This window comes from Cucurbita pepo, chromosome LG07, assembly GCF_002806865.2.
Source record: "Cucurbita pepo subsp. pepo cultivar mu-cu-16 chromosome LG07, ASM280686v2, whole genome shotgun sequence".
Classification (NCBI taxonomy): Eukaryota; Viridiplantae; Streptophyta; class Magnoliopsida; order Cucurbitales; family Cucurbitaceae; genus Cucurbita; species Cucurbita pepo.
The window spans coordinates 5,283,229-5,308,627 of NC_036644.1; the positions used below are offsets into that span (position 1 = coordinate 5,283,229).

Below are 25,399 nucleotides of genomic sequence, written 5' to 3' on the forward strand. Positions count from 1 at the left end.
CTTAGGATGTTACAAGTTTGTTATTGTTCTTATTAACTTGAGTTCTTGACTACTATTAGGTCGTTTAAATGAATTTTATGAATAGGTACGTTGACTTGTTATTGGGAGAATTCAAGCATTATAAAACAAGGCTGGCCCATAGTGGAGTTCGCAATGAGGTAATCAATCGGGCCGAATTATATAGGTCCTACCATATTAAATTTTAAAATTATAAGTTGCAGAACTACAACGCAGGTTAAGTTTGCAAGTTCTTTTTCCCATTCTTGTGCTTTATGTTGTATGAATTCTCTGTTGATACGCTGTATTCATCATCTTTATGGATTCTGGTGTCTTGGTTATTTAATTACTGATATATTTTTTTTCCCATTCAATTCATGGAGGAATAGCCTCTCAGCCTACGATGCTAAACTTCCATATCTTTTAAAACTTGTTGTGTTTTGTTTTTAATAAGTTAAAGATATGTTCTTTGTAAATTCGTCATACTACATATCATGTGTTCAATCAAAAAAATAAAGAAGAAAAGACATAATTTCAAGTTTTCTGGCAGATTGGGAGACATTCTGAGTAGACTGTACTGATCGGGTTAAAGGGAAATATAATCTTTGCTTAACTATCAATCGACTAATGTTTTCTCTTTCCATCACCTTAATTGCTTCTGAAACTCAGTATGTTTGACCTTTCTAGGTTCAAAACCTCCTCTTGGAGTATGGACTGGATCTCGTTGCTGAAACTCTTATCGAAGGTATATCACGAGTAAAGAGATGTTCAGATGAAGGGCGCGCTCTCATGTCATTGGATCTTCAGGTATAATGCATCACTTATCCTTTCTCTTCATCTCTTTTATCTCGTTTGATAAAAATGTACTTAAATACCATTAAACTCTTTTTCAGGTTTTAATCAATGGCTTGCAACATTTCGTTTCTGCGAACGTCAAGCCTAAGTTACAAATGGTTGAAACGTTCATTAAGGTAAACCTGAGCGACTTTAAATCGTGATCGAAAAGAATGAACTGTGTTGTGGCTTGCTTCAAACTTGATTGACTATCATATACTGTCTAGAATTGTTCGACTGTGTTATTTAGATCACTAATGATGCATCCATCAAACAGGCATACTATCTTCCAGAAACTGAATACATACACTGGGCACGTGCTCACCCGGTAAGAAACCATCCCTTTGTTTTCTTCAAGAGATTTGAATTTGTCATCTTAGTCAAGAAGATGTCTTAACCCCGTTGCGATATTGTGATATCCCACATTAGTTGGGGAGGAGAACGAAACCCCCTTTATAAGGGTGTGGAAACCTTTCCCTAGCATATGCGTTTTAAAACCTTGAAGGAAAACTCGAAAGGGAAAGCCCAAAGAGAACAATATCTATCAGTGGGGGGTCTAGACTGTTACAGACACGCTTAGGTAGACAGTAATAAATTTCCTTGAACCAAGAAATTTGGAATATTGGAATATTTTAATAATCGCCTCAGAAAGAAGACACGAACCAATGCAAATTCTGGTGTGTTTTGCAGGAATACAGTAAGAGCCAAATTATTGGTTTGGTTAACCTGGTGGCATTGATGAAAGGGTGGAAGAGAAAAACCCGGTTGGAAGTATTGGAGAAGATTGAGTGAGGCAATCATAATTTTGGATAATCATGATGTGCCTACACACCCCAAACCCATTTGAATCATTCAACTTTGTATTTTCTCTGCCATTGGAGTTTATTATAGGCTTCGTTCTTTGTAGGAAGGAATAATACATTTGCAAAATCAATGTCAACCATCTTAGTTCTCCAAGCATTTTATGGTTAAAGTTTGTATAGTTATTAATATCATTTCTAGTATCATAATTTTGCAATCAAAGATTTCTTAAAAATGTAATTTTGCATGCTCGCGAGTTGTTTACTAGAACGAGCAAATAATGCAAGTTTTCTGTCTAATTTGTTACTTCAAATATTATTAGTCATTTATTACATTATTACATTATAGTTATTTACTATACATGTGGTTTACCATATATAGTTATTTACAATGTATATTTATAATGTATAGCAATTAAGTAAGCTGTACGTAAGCATCATGCTCTATAATCTAACGATCTGTATGAAAAATCTTCTCGCGCTACTTCTTTCCTAGTTCTTCTAGATAAGCTGTCATCCATATCATCTTCTTTCTAGTTTCAGCTTTTGCCAAGTACTTAGCCTTAGTAGATGAAACGACAACAAACTTCTAAAGCCTAGACATCTAGTCTATTGTTGTTCTTTCTATAGTGTAAATATATTCATATGTGTTTTTGTTGGAGTTTACGTCTCCACTAAGATCAACATTTACAAAATTTTGCATAACTACTTTGTCATTATCAGTGGAGTACTAGATGTACCTCTCAAGTACCTCTGAAGTCACTTCACAACTTTCTAATATTCTTTTCTTGAGTTTTTCATGTACTTGCTAACAACTCTCACGACATGTATATATCAGGTCTAGTGTAGACGATAACATACATCAAACTCCCAACTAAAGAAGCGTATGAAACTAATATGTGCTCATGCTCCTCAATTGTCTTAGGAGATTGTTCCTTTGACAATTTAATACGATTTGCTAAAAGGTAGTTCTAAGCTTAGCATCATTCATCCTTTGAACAACACCTTCTCAATGTGTAGGTAGCTTGAACCTCCTTTTGCCATCGGATTTAGTCTTGATTTTGAACACCCATTTATTCAACAAAACCCGCTTTCTGGTAGGTAGCTTAGTCAACAACCATATGTTATTCTTTTCAAGTGAGCTCATTTCATCATCAATGGCTTTCTCCCACTCGGTTAATCTCCACCTATAGGGTCTCATCAAAGTACTCTAGTTCTTGTTCATTAGTCAGAAACAAATAGTATAATAAAAGTGAGTATCTATCTAATGCTATGATGGTTTTGGATGATCTTCTTAACACCTATTCAGGTGTCAATTGCTCCGCCTTTGGTTCCTCGGTAACAAACTCTCAAGAGTTTCTTGACTTTCTGCTACAATATCCTTGGGTGATTTTTTCTGAAACTCCCACTTGTTTCGTTGTCTCGGGCCTTTCTTCTCTTTTTCCTTGTACATAACATTTTCATCAAATGTCATGTCACAATGTCACAAGATTTTACTAATTGTATCATCCCGAAACTTATACCCGAAATGTAAGAACCATAGCCTATGAAGTAGCACTTCACAGCTTTAGCATCAAGTTTGTCTCTCTTCTCTGATCAATATGAACATATGCAATGTAACCAAAAGTTCTGAAGGGAGAGTACTTGAATTATTTTCTTGTCCATACCCCTTTTGGCAACTTGAACTCCAAGGATATTGACGACCCCTATTGATTGAGTAGGTTGTTGTATTCACAATATTAGCCCAAAATATCTTTGGCAATCCAAAATAAATCCTCATATTTCTTGCTCGCTCATTCAATATTTTGTTCATATTTTCAGCAACACCATTTTATCTTACTTTATTAGGAACTGTCCTCATTAATTTCATTCCCTCAGCTGCACAAAATACTTTAAATTCTGACTTGTTGTAATCTCATTTATTATTAGATCTCAGACATTTGATTTTCAAACCAGTATGATTTTCAAGTTCAGCTTTCCACTTCTTCAAGGTGGCCACACACATTTGACTTGTGTTTCAAACTCATACCCTTCTATTAAAATTATTAATGAAGATGATGTAGAACTTGGATCACCAAATGATGGAGCTAAAGATGGTCCCTAGATATCTATATGGACCATTTCCAATTGTACTTGCTTCTTTGGGAAGCTAATTAGTTTCTATTGGCCCATAACGTAGTTCTCACAAATACCCATATCAACAAATTTTAGGCCTTCTAAAACTTCTTTCGCAACCAACATTTTCATTTCTTGAACGTTTATATGCTCAAGTCTATTGTGTCATAGACTTTAATTGGAAGCACTTTCAGCAATAACAACGATGTTTATACACCCTAAAGTTGTGTACAAGGTTCCAAGTTTTGTGACATGTGCCACCATCATAGCACCCCTCACAATCTTCCACAAATTCTTTCCAAATTCTACTGTATAACCTATGTTGTCCAATTGATCAATAGAGATCAGATTCTTCTTGAGACCAGGAATATATTTGACATCTTTCAATGTCCTTGATTTTCAGTTAACGTTTATATGTAGACATCTCTTTTCTTCAATGTCCTTGATTTTCGATTAAAGTTTATATGTAGACATCTCTTTTCTTCAATCTCCAAGGTTTTATTGTTAGCGAGATACACTTTCCCAAAATTTTTAGATTTGAAATTGATAAGTTCAGATTGTTAGAGCAGAGAACATAAACAATTGCACGTCGGTTTTATTAATTCTAAGCATGACATTAGCCTTTACTAAAGTAGTTGAACCTAAAAATATGAAAAAAACTTAGTCCCAAAGAATAGTACTAATGAATCGTAAAGAATTGGACTCCTAAAAGCTATAACTATATTTAAAACAAAAGACTAGACCAGTAACTCTTATCATTCCCTCCCTTAGACTTATTCTAGCCTTTTGACCAAAATTTGTTTATGTAACTCCCCTAATTTTCTTAAACCTTATTAGTGACGTCACTTGCATAACTCATTAAGGGAAGCTCATAAATAATCTTGTAAAAACACAACAAAGTCTTCCATAAACATTCATAAATCCAAAAACAAATCTATCTCCGAAAATAAAATCTTCAGTAACTGAATTCAAAATAAATCTAAATAAAACAATATTCAATGTTTAACTTAACACAATCAAATAAAAGTAAACTCCTAAGAATATCTCATCTCCAACTTTCATGGTATCCTTAGCTCCGCCATCAACCGTATCAACCGTACATTGGAGCCTTGCCTTTACCTGAAAAATGTAGATAGCACGTGGCTTGAGTATTTTATGAAATACTCAGTAAGTCACCTCATTGTTGGGGTTAGGAATGCAAACACATGCAACATATGAGCAAGACCTAACTTTTCATAAACTTTACATGGCCTTGGGTGCTTTTCTCTTCTAGGTAGGGTTGGATATGTGGTACTCCTTCACACACGGCCCATGTACGCGTACATGGACCCACCAGGCGGGCTCGTATACATATCCCCTAGGCCTGACTTGGTCAGGCACAACGTGTAACACGTCGCCGGACACCACAGAACAGAAAAGGACCCGCATGATATCATGACGAACATAAATATCGTAATTCATCTTTCGTATCATACAGGGGAAGAATCCCGATGCACGTGACATACATATATGCATGAGGTTCTTTAACATATCTAACATGGCATTACATAAGCATTGCTAACATCGCATATATGTTTCTTACATTACATGACATCTCACATGACTTACATTACATTGCATATTACATAACATGAAAGTACATTCCAGTTGCATAAGCATCTCATGACATGACTCGATAATACTACGTGTATCCATGGCATCGATCAACATTTTCATGGCATATATTACTAACATATCATTCATAACTTCAAATTACATAAATAATCAACGGTCAACATAATCCATTACGTTTCATAGCATAAACAGTCTCATAATTCATATATCATATAGTCATATCACATAATAAAACATGGTGCATGCAGGGGCCACAAGGCACACACCATCATACAACACGTAGTAAACTAACTCCAATAGTAAGGTCACTTACCTCGATGGCCTTGGTCGAAGCCACTCACATCAAGCTAATCCCAACGGTTAAATATGTCCTATAATAACCACATCAAAACTTAGGAACCTTTCATAACATACCCTAGCTAAATCTCATGCTATTTATCCAAATAAACTCCCAACCCAATCTGTCTTTGACGGTTAGGAACTATACTGACCTCAAATGGTAAAACTAAGGGCAGAAACGACTTCAGAAGGGCCAAAAACCTTGGAATCGATATATTTTAGTGATAGCGAGCCGCCAAGCAGAGCTGCCGAGCCAACCAACTAAGTCGCCAAGTCGAGCCGTGGGATTTGACGGAGCCGAGCCGCCATACACGTCAAGCCGAGCTGAGAGCACGCGTGTGGAGCCGAGACTGAGGCTACAGCGCACTTCCTTGTTGGGTAGAAACGCATAGGGCCCGCATTTGTCCGTGGGCTTGTTTAGAGGCAGAACGTGAAACCCGATCTGTTTCCTTCATCTTCCTTACCCGAAACCTCGCAAAAACCTAATCGTTGATTTGTTGCCAACGACGACGTCACAACCCAGTTTTCGACGATGCGATGACACCCCTCACCTATTCCGACAGACACGCAACGGTATTCAACACAGATAGCATCAGTCGATTCTCCCTCCGGCCACTCACCGAAGAAAACCCAGCGAATCAACCCACACGATTTTCCCCTCTAACACTCTCGATTTTCCCGTTCTTTCAGACACTCTCGAAAACAGAAACAAGTTTGGAGAGCAAAAGTCGTTTTCAAGAAAAGAAAATGGTTGAATATAGGAGTATAAGGGTTTCATAAAATTTCTATTAAGGTAATAACTTCCTTGTCGGAAATCATGCATATTTTCGAGCCGGAATAATTGCTGCAACATAATATCTGTCATATATGGAAATAAAAATAAAATCTTAACAATATAAGGAGAAATAGAAAATCCGAATCATTACAGTTTAAGTCTGAAATATCACATACACCAAGCTCTTTATGCAGTTTCTGAAATGCTTCCAACTTGAGAGGCTTTGTCAACAAATTAGCAAGTTGATCTCGAGTACCACAAAACACTAAGTTGACAGTGCCTTCTTTTGTAAGATCTCTAAGAAAATGAAATCTCACGCTTATGTGTTTAGAACGACCATGTAGAACTGGGTTTTTTGACAGCTTAATGTTGAAGCATTTTCACACATAAGTTTGGTTCCTTCTGTCGGTAAAGAACCGATCTCCTCGAGTATTCTTCTCATCCAAACAAATTACATGCACATGCAGCAACAAATTCTGGCTCTGTGGTTGATAAAGTGACTATAAGCTGCTTTCTACATAACCAGGCCACTGCTCCTTCACTCATCATAAACACATAGCATAAAGTGCTTTTGCGGTATTCTATGTCGTCGGCATAGTCACTATCAGTAAAACCGATCACCTCACTCACTCCTCCCCTTTTGTAAAATACACCATAGTTAATTGTACCTTTCAAGTACCTCAAAGCTCTTTTTGCTATTGCAAAATGTTGTTTGCGTTGGACAAGCCATAAAACGACTTATTAGACTGACAACAAACATAAAATCAGGACGAGTGATAGTGAGATACATCAAGCTTCCTACTATCTGTTTGAAAAAAGTTGCATCCATTTTAATGCCATTTTCATCTTTACCAATGTTTTGTCCTGAAACAATGAGATAACAGACAGAGTTGTAATTTTCTATCTCAAATCACTTCAAAACCTCAACGGTATACTTCCTTTGACATATAAAAATGCCATCGGATCGTTGTATTACTTCAATCCCTAGAAAGAACCTCATTTGTCCTAGATCCTTTTTCATAGAACATTTAAATTCTCCCCGTAATGTTTCATCATTGCTAGTAAACAAAAGATCATCAACATATATGTTAGATAAAACCTGAGTTTTTCCTTATTTAGATTCACACGATTTCATTAGTTGATTGAATACCTCCGTTTAACCATTTGACAAACACGTCGAATGGATTACCAACGTTTTAGATGACAATTTTGTAGGAAGTGGCACAGATTTAGTTGGCCACGCCATTTTTAGGATAAGTTATATTTAAATAGAAAATCAGAAGATTTCACAACCTGATTTGAAGCACAGTCAAAATTTCAATAATTCTCTCTTTGTTATTTTACCCGTTTTATTTTATTCCAACAACTTACCGTCAACAATTTCCTCTCACCCAAAAGAAAAGGATTTCCCTAGCCCATTATCGAAAAACAACAATATATGCTTACAATCAAAATGTTACCTTTCTTCCTTTTAACGAAGAGTGTATGCTCACTAGAACTACTTTCAAAACCTTCTTTGATGAAGTAGAATTCGATTCGGCTGAACCATGCTCTAGATGCCTGTTTTAACCCGTAAAGTGCTTTCTTGAGCTTATACACCATATGTTCACTTCCCCTTTTTCCATAGCCTCTTGGTTGTTCTACGAAGATATCTTCTTTCAATTCTCCATGTAAAAAAACTGATTTTACATATAACCGATGAAGTTTCCAGCCTTTCTGAGATGCAAAAGCTATGATCATTCTTACAGTATCCATTCTAGCTACGGGCGCAAAAACTCCAGTGTAATCAATTCCATGTTCTTGTGTGTATCCTTTTACCACCAATCTTGCCTTGTATTTGTCAACCTCTCCAAGCTCATTTAGCTTAGTTTTATAAATCCATTTTACCCCAATTTTCTTAGCACCAGCAGGTAGAGCTACTAAGTGCCTGGTCTGGTTTTTTTCAATGGATTTAATCTCCTCATCCATGGCAATCCTCCACTTTGAGTTTTTGACTGCTTCCTCATACTTTACAGGATCTGAATTTGTAAAAAATGTCATGTTAACATCATGTTCTTCGGACAAACCATCACCAGAAACATAATCAGTTGACCATATAGGTGGGCGTCGACTTCTGCCCTCCCTTATAGCCAAACCTGGTTCGATTTCAGCAGCAGGTACAGCAATAGGTTCAATTTCACCATCTGAGTTAATCGATGAAGTTGAACCTGTGTGTTGTTATGTGTCTTCTTCCGTTACGATTGAAATTTCAATGCTTTCTCCGCAATCTAAATCAATTTCATTTTCATAATTTTTCCAATCTCATTCACGATCCTCATAAAAAATTACATCGCGGCTAACTATAATTTTGTTTGCTACAGGATCAAACATTATATACCCTTTGGATTCACCACTGATTCCAAATGAAACACAACTTACACTTTTATCTTCAAGCTTTTTCCCCTTAGCATTGGGATATGAACATATCCCACACATCCGAAAACTCGAAAATAGTCAATTGATGGTTTTACTCCACTCCAAGCCTCTTTTGGTGTTACATCTTTCACTACAAGAGTTGGTGATCGATTTAAGACACGATTCACCTACAAAACAGCTTCAGGCCAGAATCTCTTTGATACTTTCTTTTCTGTTAACACAACTCTTACCAGGTTCATCACTGTACGACTTTTGCGTTCAGTTACTCCATTTTGTTGTGGAGTATAAGCTATGGTCAGTTGTCTCTTCGCTCCATGCTGCTTGCAAAAGTCATTAAATTCTGTCGAATTGAATTCTCCTCCTCTATCTGTTCTCAGGCATTTTATGGGCATTCGAACTTCTTTTTCACCAACATTTTGAAAGATTTAAAATGGTAAAATATTTCTGATTTTTCTAGGAGAGTACATCCATGCCTACCTAGAAAAATCATATATAAACACAGCACATACCTTTTTTCGCTGCTTGAAGACGGAGTAATCGGACCACACAAATCAGCATGAGCAAGTCCCAATTTTTCAGTTTCTCTCCACTGATTGTGTTTTATATATGCTTCACAAGTGATGCTTGGATCAACAATTTGTGCAAACCTTCCACCATGTTTTTATGTTTCGAAATACGAAGGTCTTTGTAGCTGAGATGACCATAACAATAGTGTCAAAGTGTTGATTGATCTGTATTAGAGACTTGGAGGCAGCTCCCTTCAGTTGTTGTGATTGATGACTTTGCCAGCAAAATGAACATTCGACTTGCACTCATAATTGATTCTGCTATTTTCCCTTTTCTGTGGATGATAAATACTGCATATTCCATTTTTGAACAGTACATCTACTCCCTTTTCTTGAAGTTGTCAAACGCTCAAAAGATTGTTTTTGAGTTCAGGTGCCCAATATACTTCTCGAATGGTATAACGATTTTCTTGCAAAAACAATTTTATAGTACCTTTTCTAGACACTTTCATTCTGATATTATTTCTAAGCTTGACACTATGAGTAAAAGTTTTATCTAAGCTTGAAAACATGTTTTCATTACCACACGTGATTTGAGCAATCCGAGTCTAAGAACTACGTGTCACTTCTCTTTGATCCATGGAGTTCTACATAGGCCATTAGCAGCATCTCATCTTCTTCGTCAAGCTCAGCATAATTTGCTTCATTCTTCCACTTTGGACATTCATACTGAAAATGTCCTAAGTTGTGACACTTATAACATTCAACCGTTGCTTTGTTGAAATTTATTCGCTCTCTTCCATGCCCTCTTCCTCTATATGTTCCTTTCCCTCTGTTGTTTGTACTAGATCGACCTACAACATTCAACACCTGTTCTTCATCATTGTTGCTGAGGCGTCGAAATTTCTGTTCATGCACCACTAACGAACTTTGTAACTCATCAATGGACATAGTATCAGTATATTTTGATTCTTCAATGGATACTACAATGTATGTAAATTTGTCAGTTAGGGTGCGTAGAATTTTTTCTACAATTTTCTTTTTTGACATTTTTTCTCCACTGCTTCTCATCTTATTCGCAACCTACATCACTCTTGCAAAGTAATTAGTGATGGTTTCATCATTTCTCATCTCGAGAACCTCAAACTCTCTTCTTAATTCATTAAGAAGTGATTTCTTCACTATTTGGTTTCCATCAAACTTTCTCTTCATTGAGTACCAAACAATCTTGGATGTGCGACGGTCCAAGATTTGTTCAAAGACAGTTCGATCAATCGCCTGGTACAGGTAATGCTTTACCTGATGATCCTTGACTCTAATATCGTCAAGATGTTCTTGTGTGCAGCAGTCAATTCTGTCCCTTCTACTGGTTCCGAAAAACCATTCTCCACCAAGCTCCATAAGCCTTTTGCTTTAAGCAAGTTCTCCATCAATTCACTCCAATGATTATAATGACCATCGAGGTGAGAAATTTTCGTTAATGTTTTGTCGTCACTCATTCTCTCCGTGTTTGATCACTTGAAGATTGCAACTTCTTTCGAGCTGGCTCTAATACCAATTGATAAGTTCAGCAGTAGATTGTTAGAGCAGAGAACATAAACAATTGGATCTCAAGTGCAGTTTATTAGTTCTAAGTGTGGCATAATATAACCTTTACAATAACTTAAAGCAGTTGAACCTAAAATATCAGCANTCCCTAAATACTCCTAACATAAATTTTAAAATAGTTTCCTATTTCGAGACAAATGAAAAAATGCACCCGTAACTGTTCATGCTGAGCATTAGAGCATACTCAATGTCTTATGCTAAATATATGGAATCATTATGATCGGCAAATTTGTGATTATGTTTCCTCTTTGGTCTTGTATAATAAGTATTCATTTTTTTTTTCTAAAATTCCAATTTGGTATGTTTGGAGATTTTCTCAAACTCTTTGATTTTGATCGATCGTGTTTGTTTTGGTCCTTCGAGTTACTTCTTCCCCTTCAATCAATATTGAGATCATTTCTAGATAAATCCTCAATTTCTCGTTTGCAAATACTTTCCCTACAAACTACATCTTGGATTTCATCAAACTTCAAATTCTTAGCCTAGGAACAGTTGATCGCACGAACAATAGTATGACAAGAATCGGGTAAATATGACATCACAATCAATACTTTAATTTCATCTTCGAAATTAATTTTCACAAAACTCAGTTAACTTACAATAATAATGAATTCATTTATATGATCTACAACAGATCCACCTTTAAACATCTGCAGATTGAATAATTTATACATCAAATACACCTTATTCATAGCCGAAAATTTTTCGTACATATTCGATAACGCCTTCAACCGATCTAACGTTGTCTTCTTCTTGATGATATTGAACGCCACCTTTTTCCACATCGTCAATCATATCAACCCTAGACTTCGTCAATCCTTGAGCTTCCACTCTCCATGGTTGTGGAACCCAACGTCGCCCACACAAGGGTTAGTGAAGATTTTTCTAGTACAAATAATCTTAATTTGCATCTGCCACAAATCAAAATTTGATCGATCAAACTTCTTGATTCCATTCTTTAAGCTTCCATCTTCACAAATCATGGTAAGCGCAATAACTCATACACTCAATCTAGATGAAAAATAAAAAGAACGGGATAGAAAAAATACAAGAAGAAATATTGACTAAAAGGGTTTATATAGATGATTTAATAATCATTATATAAAGAATACATTAAGTATATAACCACCTACCATATATTGCCCGTGTCCGTGTCATTTCTCTATATGGTGAAGCAATGAGACACACAATAAATAACCTTGTTTACAGTTCGAGAATTAATAAGTAAAGGAGAAAGAATATGCTTGACCTCGTTAAAGAATAATAAATAGGGAATATCGGAAAAGAAAAGGTGAAGGTGAATGAACTTCTCTTTCTTTCATTTGTTAAGTCTTGAAAGCAGAAGAAAGAAGCCGAGGTAGCTCAGGTCATATCGCTCCTCGGTCTCTTCTCTGTTCTTTCTTTCCTTTATTCTTTCACAAGGTCAAGCTATTTTATGGTCTCTGCTCTGGATCCTTAATTTTTGTTCAAGTTCGTTATCCAAACACTAGGTAAAGCTGCTGTCGAGGATTGAATTTACTCTCTTGTCCCCGGAACCTTCAAACACTTTTTTTCCGGTAAAGACCATAAATGAATTTTTTCTATCCTTCCCTTATTTTTAGGACTAGTTTTGAGTATAGGTAATTAATATATAGTATAATTAATCCTTAGATTACATAACCAATTGGAGATGAACTTTCATTTATTTAGATTTATGGTAGAATATTTATCAAAATCAAATAATATTTTTAATTTAATATATTAAAATTTACATAATTTTTTTATTTCAAACATCCCCTATTTAAATTTCATAAAATCTCTTAATATATTTAACTTATTTGAATATTATTCAAATTTTATATATATCTATATATATTTAATATCTAATGCATTATGGCTTTAGTATTTAGAGTGCAAAATTACCTATTTGAATAATAAAAAAATTATTTACATCAAGAGTAATTTCCTCTTTAACTAAATAATTTTTATTTATTAACTATCCATAGACTTAGAGTTGTACCATGCACGGTAAAATAAGTTGAGTTTATAACTACGTTTTACATTTATGAAGAACTTGAGGGTTAATACTCACAGATTTGCTAGTACTCATTTAAGCTTAAAGTAAAAACTGGGTCGAGCCTTACAAAGGAGTTTTTTGAACGATCCTACTTGCCATTAACATAAGGAATAAAAGATAGGTTGGAATGGAGGACTAAGGAGACATGAATTGGGACAATCGAACACTTGAGATTTGGGTAATAAAATGTGCTCTCCCATACTTTCTCTCCACTCATATCCCCAATCATCTTCTCTTTCTCCGTTAGCTTTTTCCCTTCCATTCTATGCGTTTTTCAAGAATTAGACGAAAGTTCTTAATATGGTAGAATACCTCCGTATCGGTCGTTACAAACTTCGAGTGACAAGTCAAGCCAATCTTGGAAATAGGATAGAACATCGATTAAGGCCAACCATGTCCGTGGCTTTACTATCGGCATGATTAGAACTTGATGTTGTATGATAACATGTGTCCCGTGGTTCTGCAGGTGTCATATGCTTGATATGTGTTATATGTTTATGAAATGATGTAATGTGTTATGATATGATATGTGAATGATATGATATATGTTATCGTCACATATCGTCAAACTCAAAGATTTTTCTATCAGTTTAGCTCGAAAGCATGATTCTGAATTTGATTTTTCAGAGTGTTCTATTGGGACTCTGTCTTACTAGGTATGATTATATCGGGTTGAATTGCATGATAGCCCCTTCTTTGACACTTCGTGTGACCTAGAGTTAAGTATGACTATTAATGAGTCTTAGTCTATGTCATCGTTCTTTGGTCCTTGAGCTACTCATAGGGTCTGTTATGATTGCTTGGGTTGACTAGTACTATGTAGAGACCGTTAGAGTAAAACTCCTAATCGTGAACTTGTGTTGCTAATAAGGTTCTATGGAATTCGACATCACCCACTTAAGACTCATGGAACACTAAAGGGCCGTACCAAAGTACCAAAGAGCTTCGGCTGTGCTTAGTGGATAGAAAGCTTGTTAGTTACCAATGGGAGAGCTCCCAACTAGCATTCAATAGTAGACAAGTATGAAGTCGGATAGAGAGACGAGAAAGTTACCTATAAAGAGTTTTGACTCCTACAGTGTTAGATTCACTATCTCGACTTATACACAAAGAACGTCATGACTTGAATACATCACAATATAATGCATAATAAGTTTTTAAACTATTAATTTTATGTTTAATAGGTTCTTGAAAAATTTTGCAATATTTTAAAGTTGAAAGAAATATTATAAGCTTAACACATGTAAGTTGAAAGAAATTTTAATAGGTTCTTGTTTTCGGGGAGCTCGGCAGAAGGAAAAGAGGCTCCTAGCACAAGGTAGCTTGTCTCGCCTTTCAAAAGGGATGGGAACGGTTGAGAACAAAGTGACGAACGGGTGCGTAACGCATGTGAATCTGCGGAACTGTTCGAGCTAAATCCTGAATGAAGCTAAAAAGTTAAGTTAAAAAATGTATTAAAATAAAAAGAAAACTAAATTAATTAGGAGAGTTTAACGAATATGATTTGAAATTAGGGGTAGGTAAGGTTTTGCGTAGAAAATTTGTAAAAACTGTTAAGTCTTCATTCATTTTTTAGAAACCAGCAGGAGAGTTCGGCGGCGGAGGGAGAATGGGAAAGCGAGACAAGAAACAGAAACATCACGACGGACATTCTCGTCGAAGGGATTTCAAGTTTAATTCAGAAGGAGATGTTGTGGAAGATGGTGATCTTCATAGCTATCCAGTAGTAGAAGAAGAAGAAGTTGAAGAAGAAGTAGTAGAAGTGGAGGAGGAGGAGGAGGAGGAGGAGGAACAAGAAACAAGCAATGAGGGCTCATCAGTGGATATTCCTTCGAAATTTCAACTCTATCAACAATCAGTTCAGGTTTGGGCCTTCTTCTTGTATTGCTAGATATCTGGAAATCTTTGTAAGAAACGATCATTGATTATTTGAACTGATGAGTATACGCGTGTTTTCTTTTACCTTTGAATTGTATTGCTAATTGAGAGGACGGTGGGGTTTTGGCTGTTTTCTGAATTTTGTTTATTCTCCGCAGTCACCCAAGGGAGATATAAGTTATTTGCACAAGTTTTTTTTAATGTACGTGGGAGGTAGGCAGCCGATCCATTTCCAAGAAGATTTTTGTGGCACTGCACTTTTGAGGTACACCACTGTTTCTTGCTGAGATATTAGCCAATTGTTCCTTGTATGCAACCACCCCTCATGTTCATCCATAATTGTTAATGTCATTTTAGTTTATCAATCAATGTCTAGTTAATCAATTAGTAGGTCATCGATCAAATAAAATCACTGATTATCAAATGAAAAAATTTGATTACACCATTAAGTTAATGAATAATCAATGAATTCTTTTAAAAATGTTGTATTTTTCGATATATTTATAGTATTTTTATGAAAATACATATCTACAAGTATTTTAGGAAATCAAGCTGCCTTTAAATTTTCCTAAACTGTATGTTTGTAATGCGTATTGATGGTGTAATCCAGGACAGCCTGTTACCTTGGCTCCTCCATGCTTGGAATTTATGCATCTTAAAAGATAACATATCAGGATTATTTGTCATTACAATCACTAGTTAAATCCTCATCGACATGAATGTCAGATCCCACATCTGTTGGTGAGGGGAACAAAACATTCCATACAAGGGTGTGGAAACCTCTCCCTAGCCGACGTGTTTTAAAACCTTGAGGGGAAGCCTAGAAGAGAAAGCCCAAAGAGAACAATATTTGCTAGCAGTTGGCTTGGGCTGTTACAAATGGTATCAGAGCAAGACACCGGGCGGTGTGCCAGTGAGGACGTTAGACCCCCAAAGGGGGTGGATTGTGAGATCCCACAACGGTTGGAGAAAGGAACGAAACAATTTTTATAAGGATGTGGAAACCTCTCCCTAGCAGACTCGTTTTAAAACCTTGAGGGGAAGCCCAGAACGGAAAGCCCAAAGAGGACAATATCTGCTAGCGGTGGGCTTGGGCAGTTACAACGAACTACTTTTATTCTTAATTTTTGATAAATAAATTCCATAAACTGTGTGTTGATCAAAGTTGTTTTCAAAGATAGAGACCACCAGGTATGGAATAGGTTGAGAATAGCTAAACTTGACTTCATTGTTCATTTCAATTTCTATTTATGAGCAAGATGGAGCCAATATTTTATGAGTCATCATGTTGTAGTTGGATGGATGAAAAACCTGATACTTATTTACTTTCTACAGTATAGAATGGCTTCGAAATGATTCACGTAGGACTGCTATAGGTTTGGATCTTGATCTTGAGGCATTAACGTGGTGCATGGAGAACAATGTTAACCGAATTGGAGCCGACGGATATTCAAGAATCTCTCTTTTTCATGGAAATGTTCTGCATCCTTCAGAGGCCAGACTTGTGAATCCAAAGCCCGAGGAGGAGCTGATTGAAAATTTAACATTGGAAGATAGCAAAGATAATCTCGAAGCCAGTGCATCAAAATCCATTGTGAAAGAGGAATCTGCCTCTAACGATAACAACTATATAAAGAGGAACATTACATTGCCTGCCAGAGATATTGTGTGCGCATTTAACTACAGCTGTTGTTGTCTCCATTCACGTAAAGATCTTGTTATGTATTTTAAGCATGCCCGTGCTAGCTTATCCAGAAAAGGTGGGATATTTGTCATGGATTTGTATGGCGGTACCTCGTCAGAACAGAAGTTGAAGCTTCAAAGGAAATTCGCTAATTTTAAGGTACTATTATTATTATTATTATTATTATTATTATTTTTGAGTTCAAACATCAGCAAACTAGTTATATTTGTTCTGCAGGGGGGTTAGGAACCACGAGTCTCCATAGTGGTATGATATTGTCCACTTTGAGCATAAGCTCTCGTGGCTTTGCTTTTGGTTTCCCCAAAAGGCTTCATATTAGTGAAGATGTATTCCTTACTTATAAACCCATGATCATCCCAACAATTCTTAACACGGGGTAGTGACATCATTGATTCAGTATTTGGTTCTCTTAAGATCCGCTAGTACTGCAACAAAAATTTATTTTAATTCACTATTAGCCTAGATGATGAATTTATTATGTCTAGGCCTTATGCGAAGAAGGAAGACTATGATATCAATGGGCATCTATTGTTGAATTTACCTGACCCAGTGGTACTCTAATGTAGTTGTCTAGTTGTATTCTTCAAAATCCATGATGACTGAACTGATGGGGCTGAAACGTGGATCATTTGTCTTGATAGGCTGAGTTCTCCATTCAAGAAATTTGTCAAATTGATTGACAGATCAGTAGGCAGAAAGGGCAGTGGCTCTTCTTTTCAACTTCTTTTATAGGGGCACGTACAGTGAGATCCCACATAAGTTGGAAAGGAGAACGAAGCATTTCTTATAAGGGTGTGGAAACCTCTTCCTAATAGACGCGTTTTAAAACTTTGAGGGAAAGTCCGGAAGGGAAAAGCCCAAGAGGACAATAACCGTTAGTGGTGGGCTTGGGTTGTTACATGTATACTCACTAGAAATGCAAGGATTTAGAAACACTCCTTTCTCAATAGTTTTGCTGTACTGTTTTCACCTCAATTCGAAGATGTTCATTGTGGAGGTCTTCATAGCCGTAGTTATAACATAAATACTTCCATATAACAGCCTTATTTAACTGGATCTGTTCACTTTCTAAATTAATACTATCTATTCAAACATTGTTTATCTTCCTCAGTTCTGTTTTCTTTTCTTCACATGAAATGCCTTCTAGTTTCTTGGAGATATTGCATTCTAATTTCTTGGAGAAACTACAGTATATCTGGGAGCAAGCTGAGTTCGACATCATTGGACGTAAAACGAGGATTAGCCTCCATTTTGATCTTAAGAAGCAGCAGAAGAAGCTTCGCCATGCATTTTCATACAGCTGGAGACTGTAAGGAAACCTTTTCTCTTTTCCATGAAATCAAATTCCATATTTGTAAACCATAATCAACTCGACTGCTATACAAAAATTTGAAACTATACGTTGTTTAAATTTCATAGCCATTTCTTTATACCATTTCTAGTGGCCAAAATTTTGAGATGATCTTTGTACATATGAACAGGTGGTCCTTACCAGAGATCAAAGACTGTTTGGAAGAGGCTGGATTCAGATCCATCCACATTTGGATTCGGCAGATGCCGGACACCGAAGAGATTAGAAGTATAGAGGGGTTTGGCGCAGGAAGTGAAGTGAAATATGAGGAGGTCGAAACTTTTCAACAAAAGGATTCTTGGAACGCATATATTGTTGGTGTTTCATAGTTTTGAGCACCCAGAAATTCTATGATCTTGGGCATTCGATTTTCATGTCGTTTTCGTTGGTGTCTGAAACAAAACTATAGTAGCAAGGGAGACAAGGTAGGCAAATAAGGTATTTCCAGCTCATCCCATGATTGCTAATGTTCTCTTTTTTAGTTCTTACAGTTCATTGGTCAAAGTTCCTCCAATATGAAGTGGTTTCTTAGCTGCAGTATGGTATACCTTACCACAGTTCTAACTGTGATTTTTCCTCCAAGGTTCTACTTATATAGCTGAGTGCAAATTCTAATTTTTATTTTTTGGCATCTCTGAAGTCTCGTATAGTTTTGTTTATTTGCATTGATAAAATTCTCCACCTTGAATGATTGCTAAGGTTGTTGCAAATTCTCCACCTTAATGTGCAAATTCTCATCAAGGAACAAGGACAACCTAGGATGCATTGTTTTATGAACCTTGTGCAAGTGGGTCACATTTTGACCCAATTAATTTATAAAAACAAATGTTTAATTTATTTATTTATTCAACAAAATCTAAAAAACTAAACTGATTAATGAGTGGAGGGGTAGGCCAAGGAATGTTAATGAGTGAAGCAGAGATGGACATGCCTTTTTTTGTCCCTGTCCTCACTTCCATTTATTCCAAAATTTTATGTTCACCACCTGGCTTTTTAGAACTCCAGTGAAGCAGATTGGGTTCGGTTCAAGTGAATCGGTTTGGACCGATTCACTCGAACCAATCCATCTTCACGACCGCTTACTCTTGCCCAACTCATTCTTTCTCTCATCGGTTCTTCTCCCATAGGCTCTGATTGCTTTTGTAACCTTCATTGATCTTGTAGAGCTCCTCATGCTGAATCCATAGAGACAAGTATCGTTAAGTATCGTGGAGAATCGAGCAAGATATTAACATTTAAAACTCACAAAAACTCAAGATCTGTACCTTCCAGCTTCGACCCTGGTCTTCTTTCTTGCTTGTTTTTACCTACTAATTCCTTCTTAGAAAGTGTTCAACCCACTCCCACGAAGAACTCATTGTAAAGGGTGAGATGATCTTTTATGTGGCAAGTTCTACTCACGTGTTGCTGGGACAAGTTCTTGTTTTTGATGTGGCAAGTACTACTTCTAGAGCTTGTGTGGGTGAAGGAACTAAATAGGGGCTATGATTGAACTTAGGCTCCATGACAATTCCTATGAGATGGTGAACTTGCAAGATAAGAATAAGACTCATATACAAGTGGGATTGTATGTTGTCCTAGTTTCTCAACAAGGGAGGATTTGGAGCCATGTCAAGTCCAAAACCAAATCTTGATACACGATAGCTTTGAAACAAGATTGGAGCTTTGAGGCATGCTAGACAAGGTTTGGAATAGACAAGTAGGGTGTGGAAACCTCTTCCTAATAGACGCGTTTTAAAACTTTGAGGGAAAGTCCGGAAGGGAAAAGCCCAAGAGGACAATAACCGTTAGTGGTGGGCTTGGGTTGTTACATGTATACTCACTAGAAATGCAAGGATTTAGAAACACTCCTTTCTCAATAGTTTTGCTGTACTGTTTTCACCTCAATTCGAAGATGTTCATTGTGGAGGTCTTCATAGCCGTAGTTATAACATAAATACTTCCATATAACAGCCTTATTTAACTGGATCTGTTCACTTTCTAAATTAATACTATCTATTCAAACATTGTTTATCTTCCTCAGTTCTGTTTTCTTTTCTTCACATGAAATGCCTTCTAGTTTCTTGGAGATATTGCATTCTAATTTCTTGGAGAAACTACAGTATATCTGGGAGCAAGCTGAGTTCGACATCATTGGACGTAAAACGAGGATTAGCCTCCATTTTGATCTTAAGAAGCAGCAGAAGAAGCTTCGCCATGCATTTTCATACAGCTGGAGACTGTAAGGAAACCTTTTCTCTTTTCCATGAAATCAAATTCCATATTTGTAAACCATAATCAACTCGACTGCTATACAAAAATTTGAAACTATACGTTGTTTAAATTTCATAGCCATTTCTTTATACCATTTCTAGTGGCCAAAATTTTGAGATGATCTTTGTACATATGAACAGGTGGTCCTTACCAGAGATCAAAGACTGTTTGGAAGAGGCTGGATTCAGATCCATCCACATTTGGATTCGGCAGATGCCGGACACCGAAGAGATTAGAAGTATAGAGGGGTTTGGCGCAGGAAGTGAAGTGAAATATGAGGAGGTCGAAACTTTTCAACAAAAGGATTCTTGGAACGCATATATTGTTGGTGTTTCATAGTTTTGAGCACCCAGAAATTCTATGATCTTGGGCATTCGATTTTCATGTCGTTTTCGTTGGTGTCTGAAACAAAACTATAGTAGCAAGGGAGACAAGGTAGGCAAATAAGGTATTTCCAGCTCATCCCATGATTGCTAATGTTCTCTTTTTTAGTTCTTACAGTTCATTGGTCAAAGTTCCTCCAATATGAAGTGGTTTCTTAGCTGCAGTATGGTATACCTTACCACAGTTCTAACTGTGATTTTTCCTCCAAGGTTCTACTTATATAGCTGAGTGCAAATTCTAATTTTTATTTTTTGGCATCTCTGAAGTCTCGTATAGTTTTGTTTATTTGCATTGATAAAATTCTCCACCTTGAATGATTGCTAAGGTTGTTGCAAATTCTCCACCTTAATGTGCAAATTCTCATCAAGGAACAAGGACAACCTAGGATGCATTGTTTTATGAACCTTGTGCAAGTGGGTCACATTTTGACCCAATTAATTTATAAAAACAAATGTTTAATTTATTTATTTATTCAACAAAATCTAAAAAACTAAACTGATTAATGAGTGGAGGGGTAGGCCAAGGAATGTTAATGAGTGAAGCAGAGATGGACATGCCTTTTTTTGTCCCTGTCCTCACTTCCATTTATTCCAAAATTTTATGTTCACCACCTGGCTTTTTAGAACTCCAGTGAAGCAGATTGGGTTCGGTTCAAGTGAATCGGTTTGGACCGATTCACTCGAACCAATCCATCTTCACGACCGCTTACTCTTGCCCAACTCATTCTTTCTCTCATCGGTTCTTCTCCCATAGGCTCTGATTGCTTTTGTAACCTTCATTGATCTTGTAGAGCTCCTCATGCTGAATCCATAGAGACAAGTATCGTTAAGTATCGTGGAGAATCGAGCAAGATATTAACATTTAAAACTCACAAAAACTCAAGATCTGTACCTTCCAGCTTCGACCCTGGTCTTCTTTCTTGCTTGTTTTTACCTACTAATTCCTTCTTAGAAAGTGTTCAACCCACTCCCACGAAGAACTCATTGTAAAGGGTGAGATGATCTTTTATGTGGCAAGTTCTACTCACGTGTTGCTGGGACAAGTTCTTGTTTTTGATGTGGCAAGTACTACTTCTAGAGCTTGTGTGGGTGAAGGAACTAAATAGGGGCTATGATTGAACTTAGGCTCCATGACAATTCCTATGAGATGGTGAACTTGCAAGATAAGAATAAGACTCATATACAAGTGGGATTGTATGTTGTCCTAGTTTCTCAACAAGGGAGGATTTGGAGCCATGTCAAGTCCAAAACCAAATCTTGATACACGATAGCTTTGAAACAAGATTGGAGCTTTGAGGCATGCTAGACAAGGTTTGGAATAGACAAGGTTTGGAGTATGCTTGAACATAAGTAACCAGATTAACTCTTTCATGAACTAGGGTTGAATTTTAGGAATTTCTTTTTATTTATGATCCTCGACTCATTTGAGGACTTCTCCAAAATATTTCAAGAAATTTTGAGTTTGAAAAGTTCCGAAATCAAGCTGCCAAACACGCCCCAACATGTAAGTAATTGCTTAAACATTTCTTGAAGAGATACTTGTAGGATCAACTAGGACTTGAGGGAAAATGACTATGAGCATGTTATATCTTGACTAAAGCAAGAAATTAAAGATCTCATTTGAGCTCTTGTGCTCTTAAGACTTATGCTACTTTGATTTTGATTGTTTTGAATGATTTGTTGTGACTCTAGCAAAGTACGAACAAATCTATCAGGTTGATATGCATGTTTTATTAGGAGAATTTTCTTGTTTAGATTCTCTAGAAAGCATGTTAGGATGTTGGAATACCCCGTTATGCCCATGATTGCTTGATTGGATTATAATGTTGTGTCCTGAGTATTGTACGCCTGAGCCTTAGCCTATGTTTTGCTATGCTTTGGTTCTTGAGCCACATTTAAAATCGTTTATAATGGTATACTATGTGGGGACAGTTCGAACACAACACCTGATTGTGAACTTATCTCGACTAATGAAGGTTTGTCTACCGAGAGAGTTTCAGTTATGCTTAATAGGAAGTCTGTCTTGTACTATTTAGAGCCTGGAATGACATAGAATATAGAGCCTATTAGGTGTCATTGAGGGAGCTTTTAGTTAACATTTAGTAGTAGACACATATGGAACCTATTAGGGAGACCATAGCGAGGTTGCTAATAGGGATACTTGATCCATACTTGTACGATCCACCTTAGAGCCCAGGACTTGATGAGGGCACCTTTGACTCGTACGCCCATCGCGTATTGACTTGAATAGAAAAAAAGATTAGATATCATGCTTTTAAATAGGGTAAATATGAATTATGTAGAATGTCTAGGCTGTACAATTAGCTTTAATGATGAACCCTCTAGAGCATGAACTATGAATCATGAACTTAAAGACCTATGTTTAGTTCTAAGGGTATAGCCAAGCTAAGGACCACAAACTTAATACAACGCCAAATAGCAAAGTACCACTCCACATAATAGACCCAACCTTGCCTGGTATGTTTTAGTTCGATCTCATATTTTCTTCACTTCAATTTGTGGATGCCTTGTTCTGAATAGCGGAATTTGACCATGTCGCAGGGGATGTAGGAGAATGTTGGGATTGTCATGGGGCCGAATCTAGATTCCAAATCTTGATTTGAATCTTGAACATGGATGTTATTAGGCTCACGATATTATTGCCAACTATATGGCCTAGCAATTTATCTAGGGGAGTGCTTTAGGACAGAAGTAAACACCTAGATGGGATCCTCATTCCATGAACTCGTCTTGAGAGGGACGAGAGACCACAAAGATATATAGACTCTCAGAAACAAACCTTCGTGTATGTGTCTTTTCGTGATCTATGTTTCGAATAGCTCGAAAATTAGATCGTGATATGCAAATAGTAGATGGTCGTGGATATCTCTCTCCGTTTGTTCTTCTTTTTTCAGCCTCTTAACCAACAACAATGCTACAATTGAGAGTAGTTGGTAATGGTTGTTGGTTACGATGAAGAAGAAGCCTTTAAAATATTAAAAGAAAACTTTTCAACTTTGAACTAAAATTAATGAAATATTTTATTCTTAAAATTATCGTTTCATATTAAACTAAAATCTCCCACCCAAAATTTAAAATTTTAATTATCTTAATTAAATATTCTTATATCTAATTTACTCAAACTGAATTTCAAACAATATCTCAATTAACTCAAAATTAACTCATAACCTTATAAATAATTTGTGAGTGGTCAAAAGTCTACCATAAATTTTTACTTGAATCCAAAAACGGTGTAGATTTTCTTAATTTGAGAAATTCTAAAAAGGATTAAAAAAGATTAAAAAAATAAAAATAAGCACTTTCAAACCATGTGTAGTAAACACACTCAACCCCCAACTTTCATCCCTAGTACAAGTATGAGTAGTGAAGCTATAGAGATTTGTGGTTGGTTGTTGACCAACGAGAAAGAAAGATGCACAAACGAAAAAAAAAAGGGCGATGCCACAAAGATAGCCAACTCGATTATCAAAAAAATAAGGATACGGGTGAAGATTTGGCACCAGATATTCGGAGGTGTGGAAAGAGCTGTTGTGAAAAGCGGAAAAACACATTTATTGCATCAGTTAAGAGTTTGTTTTAGTGGTTTAAATTTATAATTTAACAAATTTACGTTCTCACATAATTAAGAGTGTGTTTGAAATGACTTTCTAAATATTAAAAATATATATTTTTTTAAGTGTTTTGAAGCACTTAAAAAGTCATTCCAAACAGATTCTAAGTCGAACTCACAAAAGTAAATCTAGTTTTTGAAATAATAAATTTGCAAAAGTAAATCTAGTTTTTGAAATACTAAATTTGTATTACATAAAGATCCATTACCTGAATCTATCCTCTTCTTCTCGAGCTACTTTCTCTCACTATTGGTTCAGTTCGAAATGTAGATAAACCAAATTCAATCAAAGAAGTGCAAAATTGGCAAAACGATTAGTCATTGTTTAGATCCGTCGGAAATCAAACTTAGTAACGAAATCAAAGTAATATCTTCCCTTTTGTCCCATAATAGGATAATGGACATAATTGGGCAAGTGCATGTCAAAGAAGAAGGCAAGTAGTAACTCCTAATCTACCATATATTAGGAGTATGCATATACCTTATTTTCTAGCCCCGTTTAGACTATCTTCTAGTTTAAACACTTTATTATTATTTTTTTTTTAAGTAGTAATAAAATGTCACATAATAACATTTTTCAAAAATATTTTAAATAAAAAATTTGTTTGATTATACTAGAAAATAATAATATTAATAATTTGGTAGGATTTTATATTTTATTACATATTTTAAAGAACTTCCATTAATCCCCTATTAAGATAATCCATACCTCAAATGTTTCTTTGAAAATAATTTTTAAATTAATCTAAAGCATTTTCATTTATTAACATTTCAAAAAGAAAACACAAATATTAATCGTCTAAAATTACTCAATAAATAACATTATTAATTAAATTTAGTTCTGATTTCTATTCAACCTATTCTAAACATTCAGACGTGTTGGTAGCTTATTTATTATAAAAAGTAAAAACTTATTTATTAACAAGATCAAAAGTTCAATGTCATATCTGGTCACAAATAAGATTTACGTATTATTGACGTTACAAAAAGTTAAGTCTCATAAGAATTAACGTGGAAAAAAAAAATAGTAAGATACAAATGTCAATCACCCTCAACCCAACTCAACTTTTATTCACACATCTCAACTCCGAACCCGAGCACATCACAGCTTTGTATTTAAAAAAAAAAAAAAAAAAAAA

At 35.9% G+C, this 25,399-nt stretch overlaps 3 protein-coding genes across 4 annotated transcripts in view; all 3 read left to right on the forward strand.

Moving 5' to 3' along the window:
* Positions 1-1,945, forward strand: part of LOC111798481 (syndetin-like) — a 30,821-nt gene extending 28,876 nt beyond the window's left edge. Inside the window, exons 21-25 of the mRNA XM_023681655.1 lie at positions 86-158; positions 685-804; positions 891-968; positions 1,109-1,159; positions 1,522-1,945. Coding sequence (XP_023537423.1) covers positions 86-158; positions 685-804; positions 891-968; positions 1,109-1,159; positions 1,522-1,623 — 424 coding nt within the window. The 3' untranslated portion in view covers positions 1,624-1,945. The remainder of the gene's footprint in view (positions 1-85; positions 159-684; positions 805-890; positions 969-1,108; positions 1,160-1,521) is intronic.
* A 10,372-nt stretch (positions 1,946-12,317) lies between these two features.
* Positions 12,318-18,624, forward strand: LOC111798001. Of its 2 annotated transcripts, none has more exons than XM_023680933.1 (6): positions 12,318-12,559; positions 14,327-14,923; positions 15,096-15,202; positions 16,273-16,780; positions 17,833-17,951; positions 18,124-18,624. In XM_023680933.1, the coding sequence occupies exons 2-6, from the start codon at positions 14,669-14,671 to the stop codon at positions 18,320-18,322; spliced, it is 1,188 nt and encodes a 395-aa protein (XP_023536701.1). In that variant the 5' UTR covers positions 12,318-12,559; positions 14,327-14,668; the 3' UTR covers positions 18,323-18,624. The 2 variants fall into 2 exon arrangements, with proteins under 2 accessions (XP_023536701.1, XP_023536702.1); XM_023680934.1 differs by having other exon boundaries at positions 14,353-14,923.
* A 1,402-nt stretch (positions 18,625-20,026) lies between these two features.
* On the forward strand, positions 20,027-20,887 carry LOC111798256. Its single transcript, XM_023681290.1, has 2 exons — positions 20,027-20,214; positions 20,387-20,887. Exons 1-2 carry the CDS (start codon positions 20,042-20,044, stop codon positions 20,583-20,585), a joined length of 372 nt encoding a protein of 123 aa, XP_023537058.1. The 5' UTR covers positions 20,027-20,041; the 3' UTR covers positions 20,586-20,887.
* Positions 20,888-25,399: the final 4,512 nt, after the last annotated feature.

Coding starts and splice junctions, on each gene's coding strand:
- LOC111798001 (XM_023680933.1), top strand. CDS start 14,669: ATGGGAAAGCGAGACAAGAAACAGAAACATCACGACGGACATTCTCGT. Junction 14,924..15,095: donor TCTATCAACAATCAGTTCAG/GTTTGGGCCTTC, acceptor TATTCTCCGCAG/TCACCCAAGGGAGATATAAG. Junction 15,203..16,272: donor TGTGGCACTGCACTTTTGAG/GTACACCACTGT, acceptor TACTTTCTACAG/TATAGAATGGCTTCGAAATG.
- LOC111798256 (XM_023681290.1), top strand. CDS start 20,042: ATGCCTTCTAGTTTCTTGGAGATATTGCATTCTAATTTCTTGGAGAAA. Junction 20,215..20,386: donor TTTTCATACAGCTGGAGACT/GTAAGGAAACCT, acceptor ACATATGAACAG/GTGGTCCTTACCAGAGATCA.